Raw genomic sequence first — 25453 nt, 5'->3', positions numbered from 1 at the left:
ATAACACGTGTAAATCCCTGTAGATATTCCATTATACGAAGTCACAACTCGCCAAAATAATTTCTAAAACAATGAATCATCCGACACTTCCGGCCATAAATAATTGTTAAAAATACATTAACCGTAAAAAATAAAATAAGAGGATGGTCCTAAGCGGGTTTGTACCGTTAAATGATGCATATTGTAGCCTCTGCAAGTACTCACACAGATGTACACCTCAAGTGCATCCGATGGTTTACGATCAAACGTTGCGTATATTACACTCCCGCGAAAATAAAGAAATAGTGAATAAAAATAATGGACGTAAACACAGTACCGGCCCTCAAGCGCTTCTTCATTCTTCCTTTCATTCTTTATTATTATTTTTTTTTTCTATCTTTTAAACTGTTTTTTTTTTGTTCCTCCCTGACGCTTCACTCCCGCAACCCTCCACTAGGCTCTTTGAATTATTTACTGTTAAGCTCTCCAAGATTCCTGACTCTTCACCCATTGTGTTCACGTGTATGCAACGAGAATACAGTCGACTCGTGTTGGGATAACGAACTCGGGGGGGGTCTTTTAACTTGTGAGTAAGAAACGCGTGCGAGTCAACGGAGGAAGCGGCATGCGTGTGTATTCGACACTCAGGAAATCTACACGGCAATACGTGACTGTAATTCGGAATTTCAGTTGCAATGGACTTGGCTACTTCCCAAGTACGACAAGAAATATTCAATGAAAATTACGTATCTTTATTCGCGTAATTATGGAGCTAAGTACCCTTATTACACCGTTAGAAGTTTCTTGAAAGTTCATAAGAGAAAAAAAAAATCTTCAGCTGTAATTTTCGACATTCGAAATTGTCGGATATTTTCCGAATGCTTTGCTTGTCTACACGGAAAAGATGTGCTTTAATCAAGAATATTTTATATTTGATTAAGTGTTTCTTTTCGTGTAGCAGCGAGAGGGATTAGCTTCGCAGAAACCATTCTGGAAGTTTTAAGGAATTTCAGGGACAACAGAGTTTACCTCTAGACTGTTTTTCGATGTATTTTTCTTCTTGTCATTTCTGCCTCTAATGATATTGATATTGATTATTCAATGATATTTAAAAATAGGCTTTAAAAAAACTGCCCGTATCCTAATTTGCAACTCCACTATTGAATTAAATTTAAACACACATAATTAAAAATAATGATTTCGTGTGAAAGCGTCAATAAATTTTCCAGTGTACCATAAACTCCAAAATGATATTTTCAATTTGGTAAATTGAACGCAGATTGAAAAATTAGCCCGTACAGTTGATATATCGTATATCGATGGGGGTTCATTGATTAATCACGATATATCACGTATCAATGTCCGGAATTATTGAATGATCGAGGTGCTCGCATTAGAAACACCCGTGGGTGGTGCCGTATGGAAAAAAAATTATACAAAAACGAGAATACATGGTTCCGCTGCGCCCATATAGTCCCATAACCAGTGTAACCAGAATAGACGGGTTTGTGCGTAACTAGCTTATTGAGTAGGCCCCACATAAGATTATCCAGCGACATTATTCCCCCCTCCATGTTCGTAACGACTGCATGATTATCCGAGGTACGACGAGGTCATTCAATGCGAATTCGTTGCACAGTACCTCATCTAGGGAAGCTGACTTTCACTGATCTCCGAACGAAGAGTCGCTCGTTTGAATTTTACCAAACGAGCGTCATTCATCGACGAGAAACCCCTCTTCCCATTATTTATGCGCAAACCGGATGCGTTTATCCCACGTTTATTATATTTTTACCCTCTTACCTCTCTCCTCCTATTCCACAAGTACGTGAGTACTTCAAGTACTTCTCTATCAACTTTAGTTCTTGTTTCGGATGTCAACGGATATCATAGACTGACGCTCGAACTCCGATTTTTCGAATTTATTGGGGAAAATACGAAAAAATATATCTGAATTTTCGGTTAATTTTTTTTGGTACGTTTTACTTTTTTTTATTCAAATTGAATATTCAATTTCAAAAAGTTTAATTGAAATTTCAGTTATTCTCTGAAAATCTCTCAAATATTGCAATTATTTAAATATTGTAATAAAATTATATTATAAATGTTGTGACTCAGCGACTCCGAAAAATATAATAATTTCACCCCTAAAATTCAGATTGAGCAATCGTCCATTCCCGAGGTTCACATGAGCGATTAAAAAATGACGAATTGTCCGAACGACAACAGAAAAAAAAAAAATGCGTGCGTGAAAATCTGATTTACAACTTCTCCTCTCCCAGAAATAAATCAAAATTCGAAACTGGGAATTTTTTCCCCCGTATTAATGACAACTCCATATCCATCTTACCATGTGAAAGTTTTAAATAAACAATAAACTGAGGCACTCGAATAAATACCCAGTGAATGGTGAAAAAAAAACTTCGTGGCTTTTTCCCCCAACGCAAATGTAACGAGTCATCATTCCGTAAATCACTCGGACGGAAACAAATTGCGAATCTTCGTTTACGAGATCGTAAACGGGACCTCCACACACTCGTCTTTCTCTCTACCGAGACAACACCCTCTCGCAAAAGGACTCGTCGATGCGAATTTTTCATACAACCTATTCCTTCCGGGCTTTATCATCCTGTTTTTTCCCCCTCAGGGTATTGCATACCGATGACCCTGAGACTATCGCACACGGTGGTAAATTATCATTGATGAATGCATTCATAAATGTCCGGGGCAAAGAACGAGAGAAAAACCGATGAATTTGGAACAAAGTCGTTTCACAAATTGCAAATCAACCGCGAATATCTGAGAACCTAATACACGAAGAAAAAAAATCCAATAAAAATGATTAGAAAATCGATGTGAAAATGACTTTTCGAGTCATCCGCGAGTGAAGTTTTTTTTCCATCATTTTTACCGAATATGTATCCATAATAAAGGAAAACTACCGAAGACACTTTTCCGCCAGAATTTTACGCTCTAACTTTCATTTCTCGCACTTTTCCCTCTAAAATTGGAGAGATCTGAAGATATTTGGGATGATTTAAAAAGAAAACATTTAATCCGCGACTCGTGGACTTTCTCCTCGCGGCTTTTCGGTTCATCTTCTGCCTACTCTAAATATCTCACTCCTGAAATTTACTGTTTGCATCGGTAGTTTTTGGACAATCAAGGGGGCACGGAGAAAAGTCTTGAAATACTCGTAATGTGCGCGTGCGGCTTGTACCGAGTGTTGTTATACGATGGAGGATGTTAAGCCACGCGATTCATTGGGACTGGCAATAAATTCGTACTGAATTATTGCCAATGGTATGGCAGCAGTGGAAGTCACACTTTCGCGTGACTTTTCGAGTTGTAGGCTTGATATGCGAATAATTTTATGGGGACCAACATCGGGATTCTAAGTGAGGTGAGAATAATTTCGTGGAAAAAATATTGTACTCTTTCCATTTCGCTTTCCTGATCATTTCGGGTGTCATGTACGAGAGGGACATATATATATCGATATTTACTCAATGGAAAAGTCGTATTTAAAAAAACAATTAATTTTTCTGTCCTAATGATTACAGAAAAGGCCCCCAGCTAGGGCTAGGGCTAGGGAGCGAATCTATTTTTAATTTTCAAACTTTTGAGTATTTTTGAAAGTCATGTATGAAATCAACCGCTGATTGACAAAAACTTTAAAAAAATCGTGTCTTCCTGGAACGTTCCAAGACCGACCCCTGGGGCTGCATTAGAAAACAAATAATTTTCATCAGTCTTCTGAAATATTAATGGAGAGCTCTGAGTATTTCTGATTAATGCCCCCAAATAGACTGTCACTTTCACATCAATCAACCAAGAAATAAAAATAATCCCCTTTCATTCCGTAAGTCACCAATTCCGATTGAAATCTCCGATAAAAACGTCACTAATTCCTCATTTTCCAACCGAAATTTCTCGCCCAACCAAAAATAAAACTCAATCCCCCAATTTGAATTCCACTCAATGCACCGAAAGCTTTTTCCTCTCCAAAATTAGAAAGATCCCCAAAAAGTGCGGCAAACTCCCGACGGCAATCGCACCGAAAGAACTAGAATCCCGAAAGCCCAGAAATTTCTAACAGTTCCTAGAATTCCTAGAATCGTTAATTACCAGCGATTGGTGTCATCTTCTCTGGAATTGAAATTTACGATCGTCATTCCAGTGCATCCCCTGCTGTCTCAGTAAAATCACAAATTTTCCACCGTTTGACGCGAAAATTATTCACTGCTGTGACAACCACGCGTTATTTACTGAATTAAACCCACAGAGAGGTATACGCAATCGGTTATTGTCGGTATTTACGATAATTGTTGTTCCGTGGAAACTAGGATCATTGAATTTAACGATGTTTTGTCCTCATGAGAAGTCATAACCCGGCTCTCATAACGGAATAATTTATAGATTAAGCTCTCCACGATGAAACTCACATAAATTAATCGATAAAGTAGGGTAAAAAGTATGATTTATATTCTGAACATGAAACAATTGAAACAATTGCGTCACGACAATTTTTTTTAATTCCATTAAAAATAAATGCTCCCTTATAAAACAATAAATTGATATTAAATAATAATTAGAATGTTAATATATTATATAGTAATTTCTGCAATTTGATTTAATATTCATTACTATTTTATTATTAATATTAATATTGAAATAGTAATTGATATTAAATTAAATTGCATTCTATGTCTCTGTCAATGCAACACAAAATCAAGAAAATATATCTTTGGAATTTTCTCGTTTTTTTATGGATTTTCAGGGGAAAGTGGAATCATAATTTTCAGTTTGATTTCTTTGCGAACTTCCGAATTTTGGGGGGATAAAATAGTTTGACATGACAGTTATCTCGACTTTTCACGATAAGAGAGAAATTTAATGAGCATTTTTAATTGAAATTGTCTTCCAACTTTAAAATTCAGATGACGGAAATTTCATTAGTAATTATTTAAAAGCGCACGTATACTCTCTTTCTTTGGAAATGAAATCCACCATTGGATTGAGCTCGTTTTCCTTTTTTCACCGTGCACCTCCGCCTGTCAAGGAAACACTCATCGTCCACAGAATAGAGTTGTGTCTATCAGATAGAGTCATATGAGCCAACACATGTCGAGAATTAGATGCGGCTGACTTAACCGCCAGATCCTTTTTTTTTACTCTAAACCCCAGCACATCATTACCATTCTTTTTACTGCTTTTTGATGAATCTCTTATTCTAATTTATTCCTCCACTCCGAGATGAGTGTAACGTGATTTCAATCAGCCAGATATGGTAAGAGAGAAAAATTGTATTTTGATTGAGATAACAGTGCGCAGTACTCGGGGCATTAAAACCGTATCTGACAATTTATATTCATGATTAAAGTGAAATCTGCATATTGCGCATTTGCGGGATTAGATGTCATGTTTTGTGTCGAATGGAGTAGATTCGTGCTACGAGTGGACTAATTGGGAATTTTCCAACCAACTTGCAACAGTTGTTCACAATTGAATGAGAAAATTCCTGGGGAATTGACGCGTGAAATACCACACGTTATTTCTTTTGTGTAAAAATAACTGTTTTAATACTTTGAATTGCAAATTGCGGTGCGAAACCCTCGCTTAAGGGCTCAATTAGAATCATTCGTCATCAAAATTCCTTTTGTCGTCATTTAATTTAATAAATGACATTTATTGTCAAAATTTTCTCGAATCAATTGCGAAATTTCATAACACACCATCTCCACTGGGACTTTCGATGAAAATATCTCCAAATCTGAGTGAGATAGCCAATTATTCGTAATTAACTTTTTTCAAGTTTTTAATTAGCTCTACAAAAAAGAGTCTAACAAAAATTTCGATTTTTCCCGAAAATTCCGAGATAATCAATAATGAAAATTGAGCAAGTCACTCCCAATTTTCGCTATTGAATTTTCCGGATGAACCGCAAATCGAAAAATTTTCGGAAAATGCAGTAAAAAAAAATAGTGAGACTAAAAAATTCAATTGTTTATGAGACATAATAATATGGTGTAATTGACATATGTTTAATATAAAAAATAATAATGCTTGTTGCTGAGAAAGTTTTTGAAGTAGTCGCGTTCATCGACCCCGGCGGAAAAACAAGAGGAAATTCCAAGGGCTGAAGAGGGAAAAGTGTTTAGCCCGGGAAAAACGGACAAGTCGGCTCTTCAACTCGTTGTCTCCCCTTTATGCTTTTTGTTGGCTCTTGTGTTGTCGGTCGTAACATGAATGAAACCGTCTGCAGACACCGTGAGACCAACACGTGGGGAGGACAATCTTTCACCCTTCGTATTTTCTAAATATACTACCCAGGGTATGCACCCGGTGAAGAAAAAAATCCAGTGTTCCGACAGAAATAGTGATAATTCTGGAGGAAGTTCTCCCGTTGGAGTTGAACTATTTCAGTTATAATCTCCTGGATGGAGCCCAACTGATTAGATACGGTATGACGTGACTGCGGAGGTGTCTAAGATCGTGGGGGTTTTGAGTTATTCAATGATTCAATTTCAATTCTCAAATGGAAAAAAATATTATGAAGACCTCCGTTGTGAAGATCAATGCCTTGACACCTTCAACCCATCGAAATGACATCGCATATTTCCAAGGTGTTCAGCACTCCCACTGCTCAATGCACCCATTGTATCATCATCGTGAAAATGTAAACATCATAATTTCGAAATTATGTATTTACGCTTTTAAAGTATTGTTATTGCATTTTTATTTTTTTTATTGAGAGGAAATTTTGATATTTTATGTGAATGCGATAAAATTCGAAAAATTAAGAAGATATTCGCGGAAATTGACGTAATTTTCCGCAAATGGTAATGAATTTAATTTAAAGGCGAAAGTCCGGCAAAACATTTTGCGGAAGATCGCATGATTTTCTGTGGTGATGAATTCCTCAATGTCTAACAAATTTGAAAAATCCATAAAATCCTATGAATTTTTAAAAATAAATTCCATGAAATTTCAGGGTAAAAATCTGAAAAATATCTGAATTTCCAGGAAATCATAGTAAATTCAATTGAATGCCAAAAATTCTGGTGATTTTCCAAAGGATACGAAAATCTCCTTCCATTCCAAAAAATCTAATAAATCTCAAATATTTATTGTTCTCGATGATAAATTCCACAATCTCCACAAATCTTCGAAGAAAAATTCGAGAAACCATGAGAATGTCTCGAAAAATGGCACTGAACTCTGCCTAATGACAAAAAGTACACAAATTCCTGATGGGGCACTCGAATAAAGAAAATGAATGTAAAAAATTGAAAAAATTATGTGATTTTTACATCTTCAGAATTGATACAATGAATTGTCGTCCCCTGGGTCTGTGCAACGCACTTCACTGGCACTTCCTCACTCATAATACCATGACTTTATGACACGTTGAACAGAACCCGGTCTGTGCTCCCCCACGGATACGAATCCCCGTTCGTTGTCATCGATTTATATAATCCACTAAATGCTTATCGCAACTTGGCAATGCCTAGCTGTCTATCCAGTGTCTAATGATAACCTCCGCGCATGGTAAACATGTGATTGAGACAGCAAAAATTTTCCAGATGCAGTTGATACGTATATTTGCATAACGCCCCGAACATCAAAACGAAAAAGAGAGAGAGTAGAAAAAAAGAGAGAAACGAGGGAGAATTCCAGGGAATTTAATAAAGAGGCACGAGAGAATAGGAGAGGACTGCGGTTGAGCAAACAATCGCGATCCAGTCAGACACACCCGTCCACATAAATATTTCGAATATGAAAGAACAGGAGAAGTAAACAGCAGATGAATGAAGAAACATAATATAACACGACAGTCCGGTTCGGGAGTGAACCCTCACTATTTACTGAACAATTTTCTGATGTTAAAACAATATTGCTAGAAAAAACACTTGTCTCGCGGATCTAAACACAAAAAATCCAAATAATATTCAATACGGTTTCCAAATTATTCTCATTATTCATGAAAACAATAATAACTATGTTTATCATAATTATCCTTTTTCCTGAATTATGTTCGTCATTAATTATTGTTAGCCGTAAGTGATTGAATTATAAAAATTATCTTGTGAACAATCACAAGGAAATTCTATTTGCATGACGATTCGACGTCAGCGCGAATTCTTTGTCCATTTTTTGAGAATTTAAAAATGCGGTAGTGTCTCGCGCCAAGTACTCATGCATCGCGTGCAATTAATCTATCTCCACAGAAAACCACTTGAGAAAATAATTGATTTCGGTGATTCTTCAAGACTTTTCAGAACTTGAATTCCGTTTTCTATATTATTTGATTGATTTATTTGATTGATATGTGTTTAATAAATAATAGAATGGTAAGAAAACCAATTGTTCACCGATACGGGATGGAAAATCGAATATACTCCAATGATGTGTATCTTTTTCCCCGTGAATTTGTCATATCTGAGTACGCGTACTCGTGTCATCAATAAGTTCTGTATTATTATTAGTAATAAATAGCCACGGAGTACAGGTCAAAGGTTATTGTAGGGAGGTTATGTTGCCAGTTATACCCGGATCGATCCCACCCATACCTTCATTTTTATTCACCAAGAACTAGGTGTTTCCCTCGCATTGTTCGAACCTAACGGTACGACGTACGTGTGCATTGTTACACTGAATGGTGTCTTCGTTGTTATCGGAGGGTTAACACACAAAGTCGTTAAATATTACGAGACACTCGTGACACAAACGTCGGAAAATCGTAATGACACCTGCATCAATTGGTTCCACACAGCATAACAATCAGCTGTTTCCACGACAGCATGTCCCACCGATTCATCGAAAACCGGAAACGACCATTTTGACACTAATTTTCATAAATAAATAATCTCTCTGGAAACACTCTCCTAAAAACCACAAAACTCTCCCTGGAATTTCAATGTTTTTTTTTGTTCCCAACAATAATTAACGACAATGAAAGAAAAAAAAAACCTTACGCAACGGTTAATTGTTACTAACAATGAGCACCGACTAAATACTCTATTCTTCCCACCGTCGATCGCTAACATGATACTTAACCATCCCAACACCCCGTGAAATGACCATGAAGGCATAAACCAGCTCCTCACAGCAATCACTCTCACTTTTATTCCCTCCAACACCCTTTCAACAGCATAAACACATGTGGCTATTTAACCGATGCAGCAAAACGAGACCCATATGAATATAATCTGCAATACAGAGGGGGAATTCGACGACAGGATGTACTATAATGTGGCCTGTGACCCCTTTAATGTCATCATGGTACAACGATAAATGGTTCTTGATGAAAATGGCCCTTGCGCATTTTGAAACATGGAAGTAGCCCCTCGAGACGAATTCGCACACAGAAATCCCCGAAAATCGCCAGATGTTGAGAAGCCTGACGAATCCTACATTAAAACAGTCCAACGTTTTTCGTTGCCGATTTATTTCGCCTAGCTTAGACCCCGACTGAAAGTAACATCAGAATATAAAGAATATAAATAATTAAATTCATTATTCAATTCAATAATTTTTCTTATTATTCATATGTATAGATAAATATATAAAAATTATAGGGATGTACTTTTTGATTGTTTTGCTTTTGAAGTATACAAAAAAATTATTTTTAGCATTGAGATAACATTTTTGTATATACTATTATTTATTTATGCCTGACTCACATATGAATTATAATAACCAGGAAATTTCATATGAATGTATTGTTTAAACATTCTAAGGTGTTTCTATAAAATTTTAGAAGTAATTTGTTTATAAGCGCGCGTTCGTAGTCGCGTAGATATAAAAATGTACTGTCTAAAAAAATGATAACCCCTCCGGATAGTTTGTGACATTCATTAGAAAGTCAATAAACCCATCTGCCGAAATCAAAGTTAAGGACAATTGCGTCATGGAACTGAAACCAAACTCTCCCCATTCTGGTGATTCAAAATTGTCAATGGAGAATGCACCCTGGGGCTTAAGTTTATCCGGTTGAATGATAATCTAACGTATATAATGGAGGGGTTGTTGCCACAGTGGCATAACTGAAACGCAAACTGATGCGAACAAACAAAGCTGAATCCATTGGATCCGCACACATTGGGGACAAAGACCTATTCCTATTCGAGATTTGATACTCACATCGTTCGGCACGCTTCGTCATGTCTGAGTTTCAAATAAATATTGTCGGTAAATAATTTTTGTCACGGTACCTTTGTTCGATACAGGATCCGCAGATATAACGTTTCATCATTGTAGAAAAAACAATTGTTTGAGTAGAAATTGGTCGTTGAAAGGTTTTTTTCTGGGATAATTCAAAATACGATAGGGCAGGAATAAAAATTCAGATCACAAAAAAATGGAAAATTATCAGAATTGCGTTTAGAAATTTACTGGTTCGTCAATAAAATTTTCCACTGAATTTTCACGTCATTTCGTTAATAAATATTTAAAAAGTTGAAAATTTCGACATTTTTCAATTGAAATTTCGAGTGTATTTATTATTTTAAATATAGAAAAAGGAAAATGTTTAAAATAAAAATAGAATCATTTTTAATGGATCTTCACGTTACCCTAGCATCCACTATATTAATATATTGGACTCAATTATATGTATTTTGTGATTGATGTCAACGTGTGAATGACTGTATTCTCTTGCCCCCGTAGTTTTGAAGAGCAACATAAAAGCTTCTGCATTGAAGTACAACCGGATGTTGAACAAGATATACTCGGGGTGTCTGGGGTCCGGATATAAGGTGTGGGGCATCGAAATATCGTCAACACCATTTGTGTGGTCGAACCTGGCACCCACGTGTTTTACAGATGCGACGAAGGGAATTCATTCGAACAATGCAATATACCGAGGAAGAGTGAAATCGGTAGGAAATTTGTTGCTCACCAGGAAACTAAAACCGGTTCAAGCACATCCCATCCGGGGGGTATATTTTGGAAATTCAAACACTGACACACGTGCTGCCCATAAATATTTCGTTTCCCAGGGAGACTATTTTATGGAGCGAATGTCTTGTGGCCGTTCGGACAAAAAGTCTACTCGTCACTCGAAGAAAACGCGATGTCATTATTTCCACACGTCTCCGGACTCAACGATGGGCTTTCAACAAGTCAATTCTCATTTTGAAGAATGAAAGAAGATCTTCGGAATCGAATGATGCATCGTAATTTTTACTCTGTCGATCGCAAGATACAGTCGATTGGAAATCGTGAAAAACTCCTTAAAACCGTGAGGTTTTGTTAATTGATAAATAGCGTTTAAAGAGACGATTAATTAAGACAGCTTTAAATGATTCCACTCAAAAAGTTGGAAGTACTATTGATCAATTTGTCATATGTGATAGGAATTGTCCGGTGATTAATTTAATTAGTAGCGATTACTGTCACCCCAAAGTTGCGGTAAAAGCGAGGAAATAGCAAGAATTGTCACGTGAATATCATGAGGTAATGATGATCAATCTGTTAGATAATCAAAAGTCTGAAGAGATTCCGGGAAACACGAGGTGAGACACATGTAAGTCGCACACCTATAGAAGGAGAATCTCAAATTTGCTGAGACAACATCGCGAGCTGAATATCAATCAAGACGCAATAATTATCGAGACTCGAGGTACCATGTCCCGGGTATTTCAAGCATCATAAAAAAAAAACAACAATAAATTAAACCGCAGGACCACAACTCCACCGGAATATTCATCCTTTTCATCCAGTTTTTTCCTCTCCACCAAACGTTAACGAAATACTCAGTCCCATCAATCGTGTGTCGGATAAATTTGTAATTAAAACGATGTTATTACATGCCGACATACACCTGACGAATGTATTCTCCACCGCTTCCATTATTTAATTTTATTTTCTTTTTATAATTTTTTTATTCGTTCATTTGGCAAAATCGTCGTTGCACGGTTCATTTACTTTCGTTTTGATGGTTTTGTGATGATTTTATTGCTACAATTTCTCTTTATCCCCTCGGGCTTATTTATACTAACGAGCGGGCTAAAACAGTCGGACGCCGGCTATTAATTATTTTGGAGACGACGGTTGAATATCCGTCTCGACTCCGGCATCACAACATCAGAGATCAGAGAAAATTGAGGAGTTTGACTTACCGATATCGTCCGGCCCCATCCGTCACCTGTCACCTTTGACATCTTCTCTAACTCCCTTTCTGCAACTGAAAAATAAATTTCATCCGAAGGGTACACTCAGTCCCAAAGCAATTTCCAATTTTTTTTTGTAGAGCGTAATGAGATCGACAAAAAAGATCGATGGAAAAATAGCGAATGTTTTTACGGCTCCGAGATATTGATAGAAATCGTACATATTAGCTAAATCAACTTGCAACTGTTTAACGCTTGCCTGTGGAATTAATTAGTGAAATAAATTTGTTTCAGCACGCCAACAACGTTCGTCGTGCAGCATCGGATTACGTAGCACGCCGCCAGGCGCGGAAAATAATGACTCGCTCGATAACATCATCATTGGCCGTACCGATGAGCCATTTGAGCGATGTGGCCTTCCTGCCAAACGCCAAGGCCGGTACATTCTTCGCTCGTGACAACGTGTCAAACTTTATAAGCTGGTGTCGCAACAGTCTCGGTATCATCGACTGTCTACTATTCGAGAGCGACGACCTCATAATGCGTAAAAATGAGAGACACGTTATACTGTGCCTCCTCGAGGTCGCAAGACGCGGCGCCAAGTTCGGAATGCTCGCCCCCATGCTTGTACAGATGGAGAGACAGATTGACAGGGAAATTGCTGCTGAGAATAAAGCGTCAAATGGGGATGGCAATGACGAGAGCGACGATGAGTATGGGGAGATGCAACAGGACGAGCCGTGTCTTATCTATGGGCCACAGCCCCAAATTGTCACCAATGACCTCAAGAGCCTCGACGAAATGGTAAGTTCACTGGGAATAGTATATTTCGATACGAGTGCGTTCTCCTTTTACAAGTCAACGAAAAGACATTTACGAATTAACGTAAAAGCACATTTCGGCACGAGGTGAACGTAGCAGCGGTCGTAAAATGGTACATTTCACAACAAGTGAAATGCTAAAAATTATTTTATGCACCAGCTGCGTACAATATTTTTCTTCAAAATGTGCGGGAAAATCACTTTTCGGCACATGTGACGAAATAGTGTATTTCGCAACAAGTGCGGAAATGATAGATTATGATACTGGTGCGCAAAGTAGTCTTTAGAAAACGAGCCCTTTACGCACACTAAAGGGAGATGAGAATAAACAATTATAATTCAATAATAATAATATTAATAAAAATTATTTAATTCACGAAATTAAAGGAGAATAATGAAATTAGAGATAAAAAAATAAACAATGATGCAATTCAATTTCCACACATAAAATTAAAAATCTGAATGAAAAAATTTGAGGAAAACGGCTCTTAATTAACCAATCACAATTGGTATTGAATGATTTTTCAAACCCACTGGCTTATTATCTATTATCCTTCCTGCGAAGGCGATACATTCTGAAATTGACAAGTAGTTGACTCTGCGTACCCCTCGCTGTTATAATCACAGCACCCGTCCACCGGGAATTCAAGATTAACGCACCCCGTCGTCACATACCCAACCAACTACCTTCGATTCACGATAAACGTGTCAAGGTGGGCAGTAGTCGAAGAGATGAAGAAAAAAATAAATAAATTGTGTAAAAAATAACGGGTATATTTATCCTGCCAATTATCGTTGTGACTACCAGCTTAGATTTACAAAGGGAGATTAGAATATGCGACACTCGGAATTTCAAATTCATTGGTATTTTTCATTTTCCAAAACGACAGATATTACATTGATATAATTATACACCGAAAGGGATTATTGCCCTACGGGACTTAATTCCATGTCGTAGGTTATGACCTTTAATTTTATCCGAAAATGTCAATTTTTCATGCAGTTTAGCGGCCGTTATCAGTATCTTTGCCGGGTCGAATAATTACCACACAGCGAGAGAAATATCCAATTAAAAAAAACAGGAAAGAAGGTAGAAATGGCGGTTCGACCAGTAATTCGCGAGGGAGGGGAAGCGCAATAGGTAGTGTGTGTTGAAAGAGAAATTGTATGAGCCATCACGTGAATTCTACGATTTGCTTTGTAAAAATGATCCACCAGTCTAATGTCTCACGGTTGTATTGGCAACACGTCATTTCGTCATTGTCCCTCAGCAATTAAGAGATTTTACGGGAATGAACGTACGAACAACAAAAAATTCACAAAACTTCTAAGAATATTTATAAAAATACATAATTCTTATTATCAGATTATTATTATTGATAAATTATTAGATGAACGACTGGCATATGTCAGCCATTGAATAATGATAAAATCGGAGAACCGTATATTTTTTTAGATCGGTCTGATCCACAAATTTACACAAATCACGAAAAATGCGAAGGTATCGGCAATCACTCTTTAATTAGAAAAAAAATGTGATGGCGCCCTCTGGCGAGAAACTGATAAGTTATCGGTGGTGGGGTAGAGGCACGCGCAAGTTAACGCTTGTGAAAAATATTAGAGACACAAATGATATCGCAACAATGCACCCCGGGGCGACTCTTTGCAACCGTTTCAGTTACAATCCAATCGAGTAATAATGTTTGAGATAGTTGAGGCTGATTGGAGTGTGAGAAGGTATCACTGTCTCGTGATTAATCGGCTACCTCGTGCCGATCAATTCCGTTTCAACGCCGCGGGCTTTTTTTCGAAGGATTAAAAAACCCGGGAATTTTAATTATACAATTTTCAATGGGAAAAAAATATCACTTGTCAGCTCCATGAGATCGTTAAGTAAATATTTATTATTGACTGATTCAATTAAACATTGTGAGACACCGCAACGAAAAAATGGAATTTCAATGCGATTGAAATTCTTTATAAGTTGACTACAAATTTATTAATGGTAGATGATAAATTAATTTATGGAAATTGAACATTAAATGGAGGAAAAATTGATTTGAATAAAAAATTATTAGATGTTATTCGATTCAAATGGTTGTTCTAGACGTAGAACACTGGGTATCTAATAAAATTGAAATTCCTCCACTCCCTTCAATTCTAAATACCCATTCAAAAGGATTAACGACCCATAAAATCGTTGAATAAACGCTGAGAAAAATGTCGTTAAATTTCCCCGAATTATAAAAATGAATTCCTCCCGTTTTTGTTTCCAGCAATTTCTATTCCAGTTGTGGATAATAAACTGCACACTCAACGGTATATTATATTGAATAAATATGTAGAATTGAACCGCAGAAATCTCTCACACTCTCTGCGGAGAATCTACTTATGTTTTTTTCTTTTCTCTTTATTTTCTTACCACGCCAAATCGCAGGGCCTCAAGAAAGGCTATTTTCTTTTCCGGCGCAGGTGTAAAATACATTCTCACACCTGGTTGACGATGAAATATAATGAACTGTGGGAGGCAATTTCGTCCAGACGCTGTGGCACGCGGTCGTGCATTTCGCGAAGTTCACGAGATGTTTGAATTCTATTTTTAACCGGAGGTGATTGACTGGAGGCGATGATTTACTGACATGGGGGCACATGAAAAGAATTACGAGTGATTTATGGAAAAAGAATGGTAAAGAGGAAATTGAAATCGCCAATGGATTCAATTATCCGCGAAGGCGATGGCACGCACATGCGGCTTAAACAATTTCTGAAAAAATCGTATTGTCTGCACAACAGTTAATACATCAATATTTCGAATTATCTTTTCTTTAATGTTTCATTGGAAAGAAAAAAAAATCGTATTGGAAAGAAAAAAAAAGGATATTGAAAAAATTATTGAGAAATTCCATTTGAATTAGAGGGGAATCGATTCCTTCGAACTCAAGATGGGAATTGTTTTTAAAAAATTAGTGAAAAATTTATAATCTGGGCAGGGCCACCCCGTCGTGACTTCACCATTCACTATTCTCCCGATTTTACTTACCGATACGCTATTTAACCGAGGCCACATGCCGTTAACATTAACATAAAAATTACAATCAAATTTAGAATAATCGACACTCGCTCAGGCTTCGGTGAAAAAAAATCGGTATTTGCTACTGATGTTATCAAAAGTTCCATGTAAAAAAAAATATAAATAACAAGTAAATTTCCCTCCGTCGAATTCCAGGGTATGAATCATCAAAGAAAACATAATACAAATGAAAAATAAATGTTCTAAAAAAAGGATAAATTTCGAAAATTCCCAGGACTGAATTTAAGGCAGATTTTCCGAAAATTCGAGGTTTTTGTTCTCTGCTTTTATTAAACCGGTTGCATGGGGGAATTCCCACTCGAGTAAAATATTTTACGAGGGGAAGAGGAATCGAAATAAAATCGTGTATCGATCCTCCATTTCTCGTTGAGAACGCCTTTCATTTATGAAAATACCAGTTGCACCCCTCTGACATAACGTTCCACATAAAAATAAATATGCAACAGAAAAAATTAAATCCTAGTTACGTTAGTGAACACGTGTCGACAAGATATTTTACGTGGGATGAATCGTTAATTGAAACTCCGTGTGCAAATGAAACGCGATATCTGGTTCGTATTTTCCCTTTAAACGGTAATAAACGTCGCGCGAGTTGTGATTGGAAAATCACAGTGTGAGACACTGATATGTCTAGATCGAATAAAATCCGAGCATTCCGAACCTTCGAAATTCAATGAACGCGTTATTTACGATTGTTATTCCATAATTCCGTGGGATAGAAAGACTATCAGGTGATCCCGAGGGACAGAGATCTTCGGAATTTTAATAAGCCGCATTTTACCGATCTCATCGACTTCTTCTCTTCTACATTGTCAAAGAATGTTTTCCAATTGTCCAGCAAATTACACTCGATTTTATTCTAACGACAAGAATCGTCAAGAATAATCCTGATTGACGGGAAAAAGATGTAAAATTCTCTTTCACATTCCCTTGAAAAATACAGACATAAATATGTAAATAAAAAATATATAATGGAAGCCTTTCTGCTATATACACGAGATTTTCAGTTTTCCATGCATGAAAATTATAATTTTCCGTAACTACTCTTTCATATGATAAATCCGGGAAATTGATAGTTTTAAGAATGCACTACGCTAATTTTCTAAGGCGATAAGGACCCACGGATTATTTTTCGTCGTATTATCATTTTTACCTTCGCTTATCTAATCGCGGTGTAGACTCATCGATCCGGAGGAATTACGTGAGTCAGATATCGGCGAATGTGCGATGAGGTAGTGGCATTCAATGAATTTTCAGGGGATCGTCGACGTAAATTACTCACGACACATGATATTGACCCAGATGAATAAATATTCACGGTACTGTGATGTTAATTACTCATCTCTATGAGTGAGTCGAGTAAACCACCCGAGTGTTTTTCAAAATCCTCGGAAGGCAGATTATCTAATCTGCGGGGTTTAAACGGAAATCCCGGAAGTGTCACATTTTTCTGGGGATTCAATCTCTTTTCTGCTCAACCTCAACTCAAAATATGTGTACCTTAAAAAATTATAATCGTTATCAATAATCGATACCATCATGAGTTGTTTGCTCTTCTATCTATGCGAATTTACTGAGAATATATTGAATGTCACTTGAGGAATCCACCGAAACAATAGCGATGTCAATAAATAATTGAATGAGAGTTCAACAAAAAGCGGATATTAATATATTAATCAGCTGTAATTAATCCACGGGTAGGTGTCCTCCCTATTAATTTTATTAATTATTAAAAATTTCAGTTTTTCCACAATTTTATTACACTTAACTGATTAAAAAAAAAAATCGCATATAAAAATTTTTCGAGTTTAATTTGAGTAAAATATTTTTTGAGAATGTTAAAAAATTAAAAAAGTGAAAAAACAGTATAATTAAAAGATAAAATGAACGGCCTCCACCATTTTTTGGAAAAAAGAAAAATGACCGAGAATGATTTGAAAATGGTTTTCCGCAAATGTCCCATTTAGCCCCCCATGTCCAGTCTTGCCGGTCTCTCCCCTCCATAAACAACATTTCAAGACATATCTCTCCAAAAATAACCCGAATTCGTCCTCAGACTGTCGCCTGAGTCACTTCATTCCCTTCCACATAAGTTATGGTAAATCGCCATGGCAATGCAAGGACTTGACAACAATTCCACCAAGGACCCGCTTCCTGCTTTTCTCATCATCGAGGAAAGAGGACGAGAGCGCCAACTCCAAAAGCTCAGTGTATTGATCGTTCCCAGTCCAGAGGCGGCTTTCGTGTCAAGTTCAAGTACTTTTTTTTCTTTTTCTTCGGTGCCCTGGACGCTTTCCAGTCAAATGCACATGGCGGATGCCCTGTCATTCGCGAGAATTTAAAGTGGAGCTGTGAACTTTCTTCATGTCAGGAGTCGACGACGGACACAAACATGGGGGGAAGGAGGGGGAGACCTGATGTATACATGGCCGTTACTCACCCGATTGCACGGCCTTGCTAACCAACGAGAAAGGCCGCGGCGTCGCACGCTCCGAGTGGGTGGCAACGATTACATTGCTTCACACTGACCTATCGACTTCAGATACTAACATCTATGATTTATCCGCGTTATAATATTTCAAATATATTTTATGAGTCACTACCACCTACTGCGCCTTCGTTTTCACGAATTTCGGTGCTTAGGACTGGAGTTTCAGCGAACCTGAATATTTATTTTGATGTCATTTCAAATCATATGAAAATTCAGGCACGGTCATCAATTTTTATCCGCGTTATAGTATTTAAATATGTTTTGGGAATCGCTACCACCTACTGCGCCTTCGTTTTCACGAATTTCAGTGCTTAAGATAGGAGTTTCAGCGAACCTGAATATTTGTCTTGATGTCATTTCAAATCATATGAAAATTCAGGCACGGTCATCAATTTTTATCCGCGTTATAGTATTTGAAATATATTTTGGGAGTCGCTACCACCTACTGCCCCTTCGTTGCTGTGAATTTCGTTTTTTAAGATTAGAGCCTCAGTGAACCTGAGTAATTATTTTGGAGCACTTTAGAATCATGAAAAATTCAGGGATATTCGACAATTTTCATTCACATCGTAATATTTGAACTATATTTTATGAGTGACTGGAATGAGGTGCGCCTTTACTCATTATCAGAATTGTCATAATTTTGTGCCAAAGCTGCAGCCAACCGGAATTTTTCACATAATCATCACATTTTATAAAATATCGGCAAGTCCAAAAAAAATGGTGATTCTCTAAAAGAAACTCAAAAAAAAAAAATCTGTCAGTGATTCAAACAGTCATAAAAGATGGAATCGTGAATTCTCTAGTACTCCATCAACTTTCTCTGAAAAAATCCCACTACATGTGGCTCTTGCAAATCTCGCCGATTTCAGCGTAAATTCCACAGATAACTAAAATCCCAAGTCATCCAAACTGACGAAATGACGCAATAAAACGAGCTCAATGCAACGAAACGACTCAAGGATACCGAAAACTCATTAGTCAACGGAATTGACACACGAGATTGTTTTCCAAGAAAAGTAAAACGTCCTTAGAGTTAATCGATAGGGTCCATAAATCTGAGTTCCCTAGATGGTGTGTCGACGAGGCTATTACAATGCAATTCCGTGTCTACAATTAGCGCAATAATTTGAAGGCTGAAGACAGTGTTTGAGGGACAGTCCAGTGATCCAAGTAGTTCCTCAATATTGACTCAATAAAATTCAGCGGTTTAACGCTCACCATCAGGACAATCTTCACACCAATCTGACTAATCCTTCCTCATCAGTTGAGAATATCTCCCCGCAATCCCAAGCATCTGGGGTATTTCAACAAGACTCGAGGTAGTTCTCACAATTTATGATTGACACGAAGGACACCACGACCTGGTGATACTCCAGTCACGAGTCTGCGTTAAACAAATTTATCATTTTTTACGTATCGCGTATTATTTTATTCCCAACGTGACTATCAATTGTCCAAGGTGTTGAGCACGTCCTCGTGACTCCAGGCACAATGGAGTTCAGTGTTGCTCATGGATTTTGAGGTGAATTTCCACGAAGAGATTAGATTTCACTGGAGAATATCCTGTCGTTGTTTGCAGGAGTTTATTGCTATTTGCGGACTATTTTTGATGGTGGCGAAAGGCCGTGACGTAAGGACATGAGAGCTGTGGGAAAATTCTGATTCCACATGAAAATGCAATTTTTATTGATGATCTGGTGGGGATTTAATGAGACGTCCGGTATGGATAAATTTTCACTCAATTTTCCGGAGAAATTGTATTTTATTCCAAGAATTCAATGTAAATCTCATTTTCTGATGTTTCGAGGATAAAGTCCTGATTATTGGTGACTACCTGAAATATCTAAAATATCTGGAATATCTGGAATATCTGGAATTGCAGGAATTTTTCCGGAATTCCTTAAATTAATTTCTCCGATATTTTTGTTGAATTTATTGAAATTGATGGAATCGACGATTTTCACTCGAAAAAAAAATTTCAACGGCAATGCGAAATGTTAAAGAGCAGCTGAAGCTCCTCGAGCTTGCGAGGATATTGATTATAGAGACGCCGGCGCCGGGACGCCCTGCGGTAGTTCACAGGCCAATGGTAATACATAGGTGTACGTCTCGCGCAGTCGATATCGAGCAAAAGCCCTCTGTGGGGTATCACCTAGTGGATACTGCGAATTTCCCGCGAAATTCCCCGGGTTGAGCCGACGGACACGCCCGTGACATTTCACACGAGGAAATTTCACCATTCGACGAAGTAAATTCTTAGGAAAAAATTGGCCAAAATTTCATGGAAATTCAGTCCCAACTCCTCAATTTTTAATTAATCGAGAATTCACGGATATTATTGTCTGAATTTTGAAAATTCAATCCTCACGAAATGAATCGATTACGAATTGGTTATTTATTAAAATATTGCCTCAAAAAATCAGAATAAAAAATATGAGAACTGGGAAAATTATCGCTTCTATATGTCACAGCTAAAAATGTTTAAATAAAACAGACATTATTCCCGAACATTACAATAACAAGGAAAAAACAATAAATTCCCATATTTGGTCTATAATTGTTAATTACCACCGAATTTTTACTCGCTACAACTGTTCTTCAATATACCAATAATTTTTTAATATTTTAAACAACAAAATAATGTTATGAGCGACGCCTCGAAGATACTCGCAACATCACAGACCGAATGACGAATTCAATTCATAGAAATCCTCATGCCAATACTTCGGAGGGTCCGTAAAATAATTTCATGTCACTTTTCTCACTTTTAGTTTCAATAGAAATTTTCTCTCACAGGAGTAAATCTTTTCTGTCAAGAATAATTTATTTTCTCTCGTCATTTTCACGGTCGGATATTATTTTCCCGAGGAAAATTCCTCAATATCGATTTAAACGGTGAAATCGAGGGAGAATCGTAGGTGTGCCGGCACAATTGGCTCATAGAATATTCTTAAAGAGGAACTGTCAACGGAGAAAGAGGAAAATCCGAGAGACGACTTGTGGCCTTTCTAACTTATTTAACCCGCATTATTTTCCAGGATTTACAGACTATCGTGACAGGCCGTTTCACAACCGGCAATGGATATCTTTAAGAAAAAATTGTCCAATTTCTAGAGAATTTTATTGCCTCACGGAATCAAATCTAATGACTGAAAAGTGACAATCTTGCATGAGCGCGTTTATGTCGAGAACGACTGACTCTACAGCGAAGTTCATCTGACATATTTTGTAGGAAATTTTCTCCCCTAAAAAAAATGTTTCTGACACTTTCCCCTAAAACCATACCTTGTCGAGATAATTCTGCTCGATTGTTTTTTTGGAATTCAGCGTAACCCTCAATCACTCTAATTACAGTTTTAAAAATGTCCTCCCACCTAAAATATCGCCCTATAAATTTTGAATTTCAATTTCTCCCCCTCGATGGAAGACCCCCGAGGACAGACCCAAAAGTGTGATCACTAATTAGCACCAATCCATTGATCAATCCAGTTGATTATTAAAAGAGTCTAGACGCGAAAAAACGGTAACACGCCCACCCCTGTACCTCAGAAATCCGGTAAAACTATTTTTCTCCCTGTCAGCTCACCTTTTCACAAGTGGCATCAGTATTCAGGGGCCCCTCAACCCAAAAAAAAAAATAAAAAACGGAGAAGAGGAAGTTGAAGGAGGTGTATCGCACGGCTTTATCGCTCCGGTTCTTTCATCCGGCTGTTTGTTCGACATATTTTCTTCTGATCGGTACAAACCACTTCAGCCGACGTGAGCAACCGAATTTAAATTCGTTCCGACAAGCGTACCAAAACACTTAATCCAAATCATCAAATTATCCTGAAATGAACCGTAAACGCGTGTATCAAACAAAATGCGAAAAAAATTGATGACTCCACGGAGAGAAATATTTAGTAAAAATTACGGAACTTTCAGTTCACTTACCGATTACGGAGTTGATTCGAAAAATTTAAGTGACGGTATCGTTATTTTTCACCGATAATTCAGATAAAAATTACGGAACACCGCGAAAAAATTTCGTGAATTTAGATAAAAATTACGTGGCAGTTCCGTAAAATTTCCGACCACCACATTTCGCTCCAGAATTACGGAAAATACACGTAATTTTTATTGAATATTTCTCTCAGTGTCCATGATATAATTGCGAGGAGTATCCTCATTTTGAAGGGCTTGGAAAAACCCGCAAATCGGTATTTCATATTCAAAAATTCACTCAGCCGATTCCCAGATATCCAGCCCTGAACTCAGTTCCCAAAAAACTTTCATCACACATTCTCCGTAGCTCTCGTCAGTCGCTGGTTCTCTCCCGTCGCATTTATTTCTTTCAAAATTCTTCACTTTTTTTCCCCTCAACCAACGCAATACACTATGTGGGCGTTAAAAAAAAACGGTTTTCAAATGGCAACTTATACGCGATCGATTGTTCCGCGCGGCGTTCGCCATTTGTGTTTCCGCGTCTCCGTGTTACTGTGGGCTGAAGACAAAAGAGGAAACCCATACACATGTAAAAACCTGAGGGATAATGTCGTAGGGACTGTCGTAGGAATGACGGGATTTGATTGATGGATTATAAAAATAATTGTTTCATAATTTTGTAATTACTGTGTGAAAAAAAAACAAGGAAGAATTATCACCGAGGAGTCCTCCCACTGTTTATCCCCCCACAATTCCATCAATTGAATGAAAAAAAGGCTTTCTCCGAGTATCCAGCCTTCACTGGGGCCCAAACTAAAAACCCTACCTAGAAACTTGAGTAAAATCGTTAAATCTCTTATCGACACAATCCACCAGCATAATTAACGTGTAGGAGAGAGTCAACTCCTCTCTCATGGGTAACAAGAAATCGTGTACTCGTTACCCACAAGAAGAAGGAAAGGAAGTCAACAAAAAAAAAATGCCGAGGCCCAACGGAAGCCAGAGCAAATACGGGAATCGGTGGGATTTAAAATATGGTGAATTCACGAATTATAGAGATCTAGACGCGAATAAGTGGGTTAACGAGTGCTCCGAGAAATGTCGAGTGCTTGCGAATGTGAGTCATTGGGTGGGTAAATTTACCCGGTGCTGAGTCATCTTTAACTTTAATTAAGATGATGAGGGCTCGGAGAGCCCTACGATACCCGTATGAAACTGGAAAATTTCCCTTTTAAAAAAATCCAGAACTAACGACGAGTATCTCAGTCCTTCACCTTATCCATGAGCTTATGAAAATAATTTTTTTATAATATTCATATATATATTATTCTAAATATGACGTACAATTTTATGTATGATTTTTTTCATCTGTAATGAATTATTTTTCGTCGAAAAAATATTTTATACAATATATAATATGATATTATGTATTATATATTATATTATTTCAATTACTGTCTTATATTTTTCAATTGAAAAATTTTTTTATTGAAAAAAAAATTTTGATAAGGAATTCATTATGGAATTAAAAAAAACATTTATAAAATGTTGAATATATTGTAAAATAATTTGTTAATCGAATACATTTTTTTGGGCTTCTACGTGACGATGAGACTCTAGTAAAATAAAAATAGAGGTAATTGAAGTGAATAAATCCTCGAAAGTCATTGGATCCGGAATATTTTGGGCTAAAAATAATTCTAGTGGCATCCCCCGACGATTAATCACTCCATCGTGACACCGTAAAGAACCCCTGAATAATGGATCTGACAGTTGATTTAAAATATCAAAAGGTGCAGTCAAGATCACGTCCGATCAATCCTAAATAGCACAGGTCAAATCAGGAGTAGAGGTTAGGAGGAGATCACTCCCTTGGTGTCTCTTCCCACGAGTATACCATATACTCCCCCAACAAAACTTTATCCAACCACTCGACTGCAGTTTTCTGACCGTCGGGAGATCGTTCCCAATGATAATATCTTTGATACCGATCAGCAAAGTATCTGCCCCCCCCCCCCTTTCTCTCCCTCTCCTCACCCTTTATCGCCATCTTTTGCCATCGAGTTCCATCACTTTCTCCCCACATCGTGATGCTTTAAACCGCGTTATGTTTTTCGGAATCGATAATCGATGGCATCAATGAATCAACAATCGATTTCCCGATTTGCAAAAAAAAATATTTTAAGTCAATATATTTTGTTGTCAACACGATATCGATGGAAAATCGGCTGCCGCATTCAATAATTTTAATTAATAAATCAGTAATAACTGGTATAATTATAATATTGAATTCGTATAATATTTAATTTTATATTTATGTCATCTCGATATTTTCCAGGGATAATAAAATATACTGGATTGAATTATATATTTTTTTATGTCAATATTCCCGATTTCTGATCTACTCTCGCGTTTTTTTTTTGGTAAAATTCATTATTAACTTCGCTCGTCGTTTTTAATGGAATGAATGTCGAGGAGAAATCCGGACTCACCGATAAATAATACCGTCAGGGGAATGATACAGCGTCAAAGTTCAACATCATAATTATAATCGCGATAGGCTGGGTATTGATGGCTTTCCTTGGGACGAGAATAGTCAACTGTATCACCAGTCGTTCTCCTTTCCAATTATCTGGGATCAAACAATAAAGTGGAACATGAGAATAACAACGAGAAAAATTATCTCAACATTTGTCTTTCATTTAAAGGAGTTGAATATTCTTTAAAATCCATAAAACAATAATCCCGATATAATATTGTTATAACCTGCCCAATAAATCCATAACTAATTTTATTCTTCTACAAACAATCAAAATTGAACTAGAAACATTATTAAAATTATCTATTCGTTATTTTTTAATTGAAATCTCTCCAATTGGAAAAAAATATCTGAAGATTTAGGTTTTCAAAATATCCAAAATGATTCCAGACATTAAAAACCTATATTAATCATGTTTTAATAAAATAAAAATAGTTGAACAATTTCACCTGAGAATTTTCCCAAATCCGGAATAACCGCTTCCGGAAA

The 25453-nt window shown here is 37.0% G+C and overlaps 1 protein-coding gene across 2 annotated transcripts in view; it reads left to right on the top strand.

Moving 5' to 3' along the window:
* pigs (pickled eggs) overlaps positions 1 to 25453 on the top strand; it is a 45684-nt gene that overhangs the window by 6930 nt on the left and 13301 nt on the right. For both annotated transcript variants that reach the window (XM_011304790.1, XM_011304782.1), the window contains exon 3: positions 12390 to 12899. In XM_011304790.1, the coding sequence (XP_011303092.1) occupies positions 12390 to 12899 (510 nt within the window). The remainder of the gene's footprint in view (positions 1 to 12389; positions 12900 to 25453) is intronic.

This window comes from Fopius arisanus, unplaced genomic scaffold (genome assembly GCF_000806365.1).
Source record: "Fopius arisanus strain USDA-PBARC FA_bdor unplaced genomic scaffold, ASM80636v1 scaffold00002, whole genome shotgun sequence".
Classification (NCBI taxonomy): domain Eukaryota; kingdom Metazoa; phylum Arthropoda; class Insecta; order Hymenoptera; family Braconidae; genus Fopius; species Fopius arisanus.
Note: the sequence above shows the minus strand (reverse complement) of the source record. Positions and strands in the feature narration are given on the sequence as shown.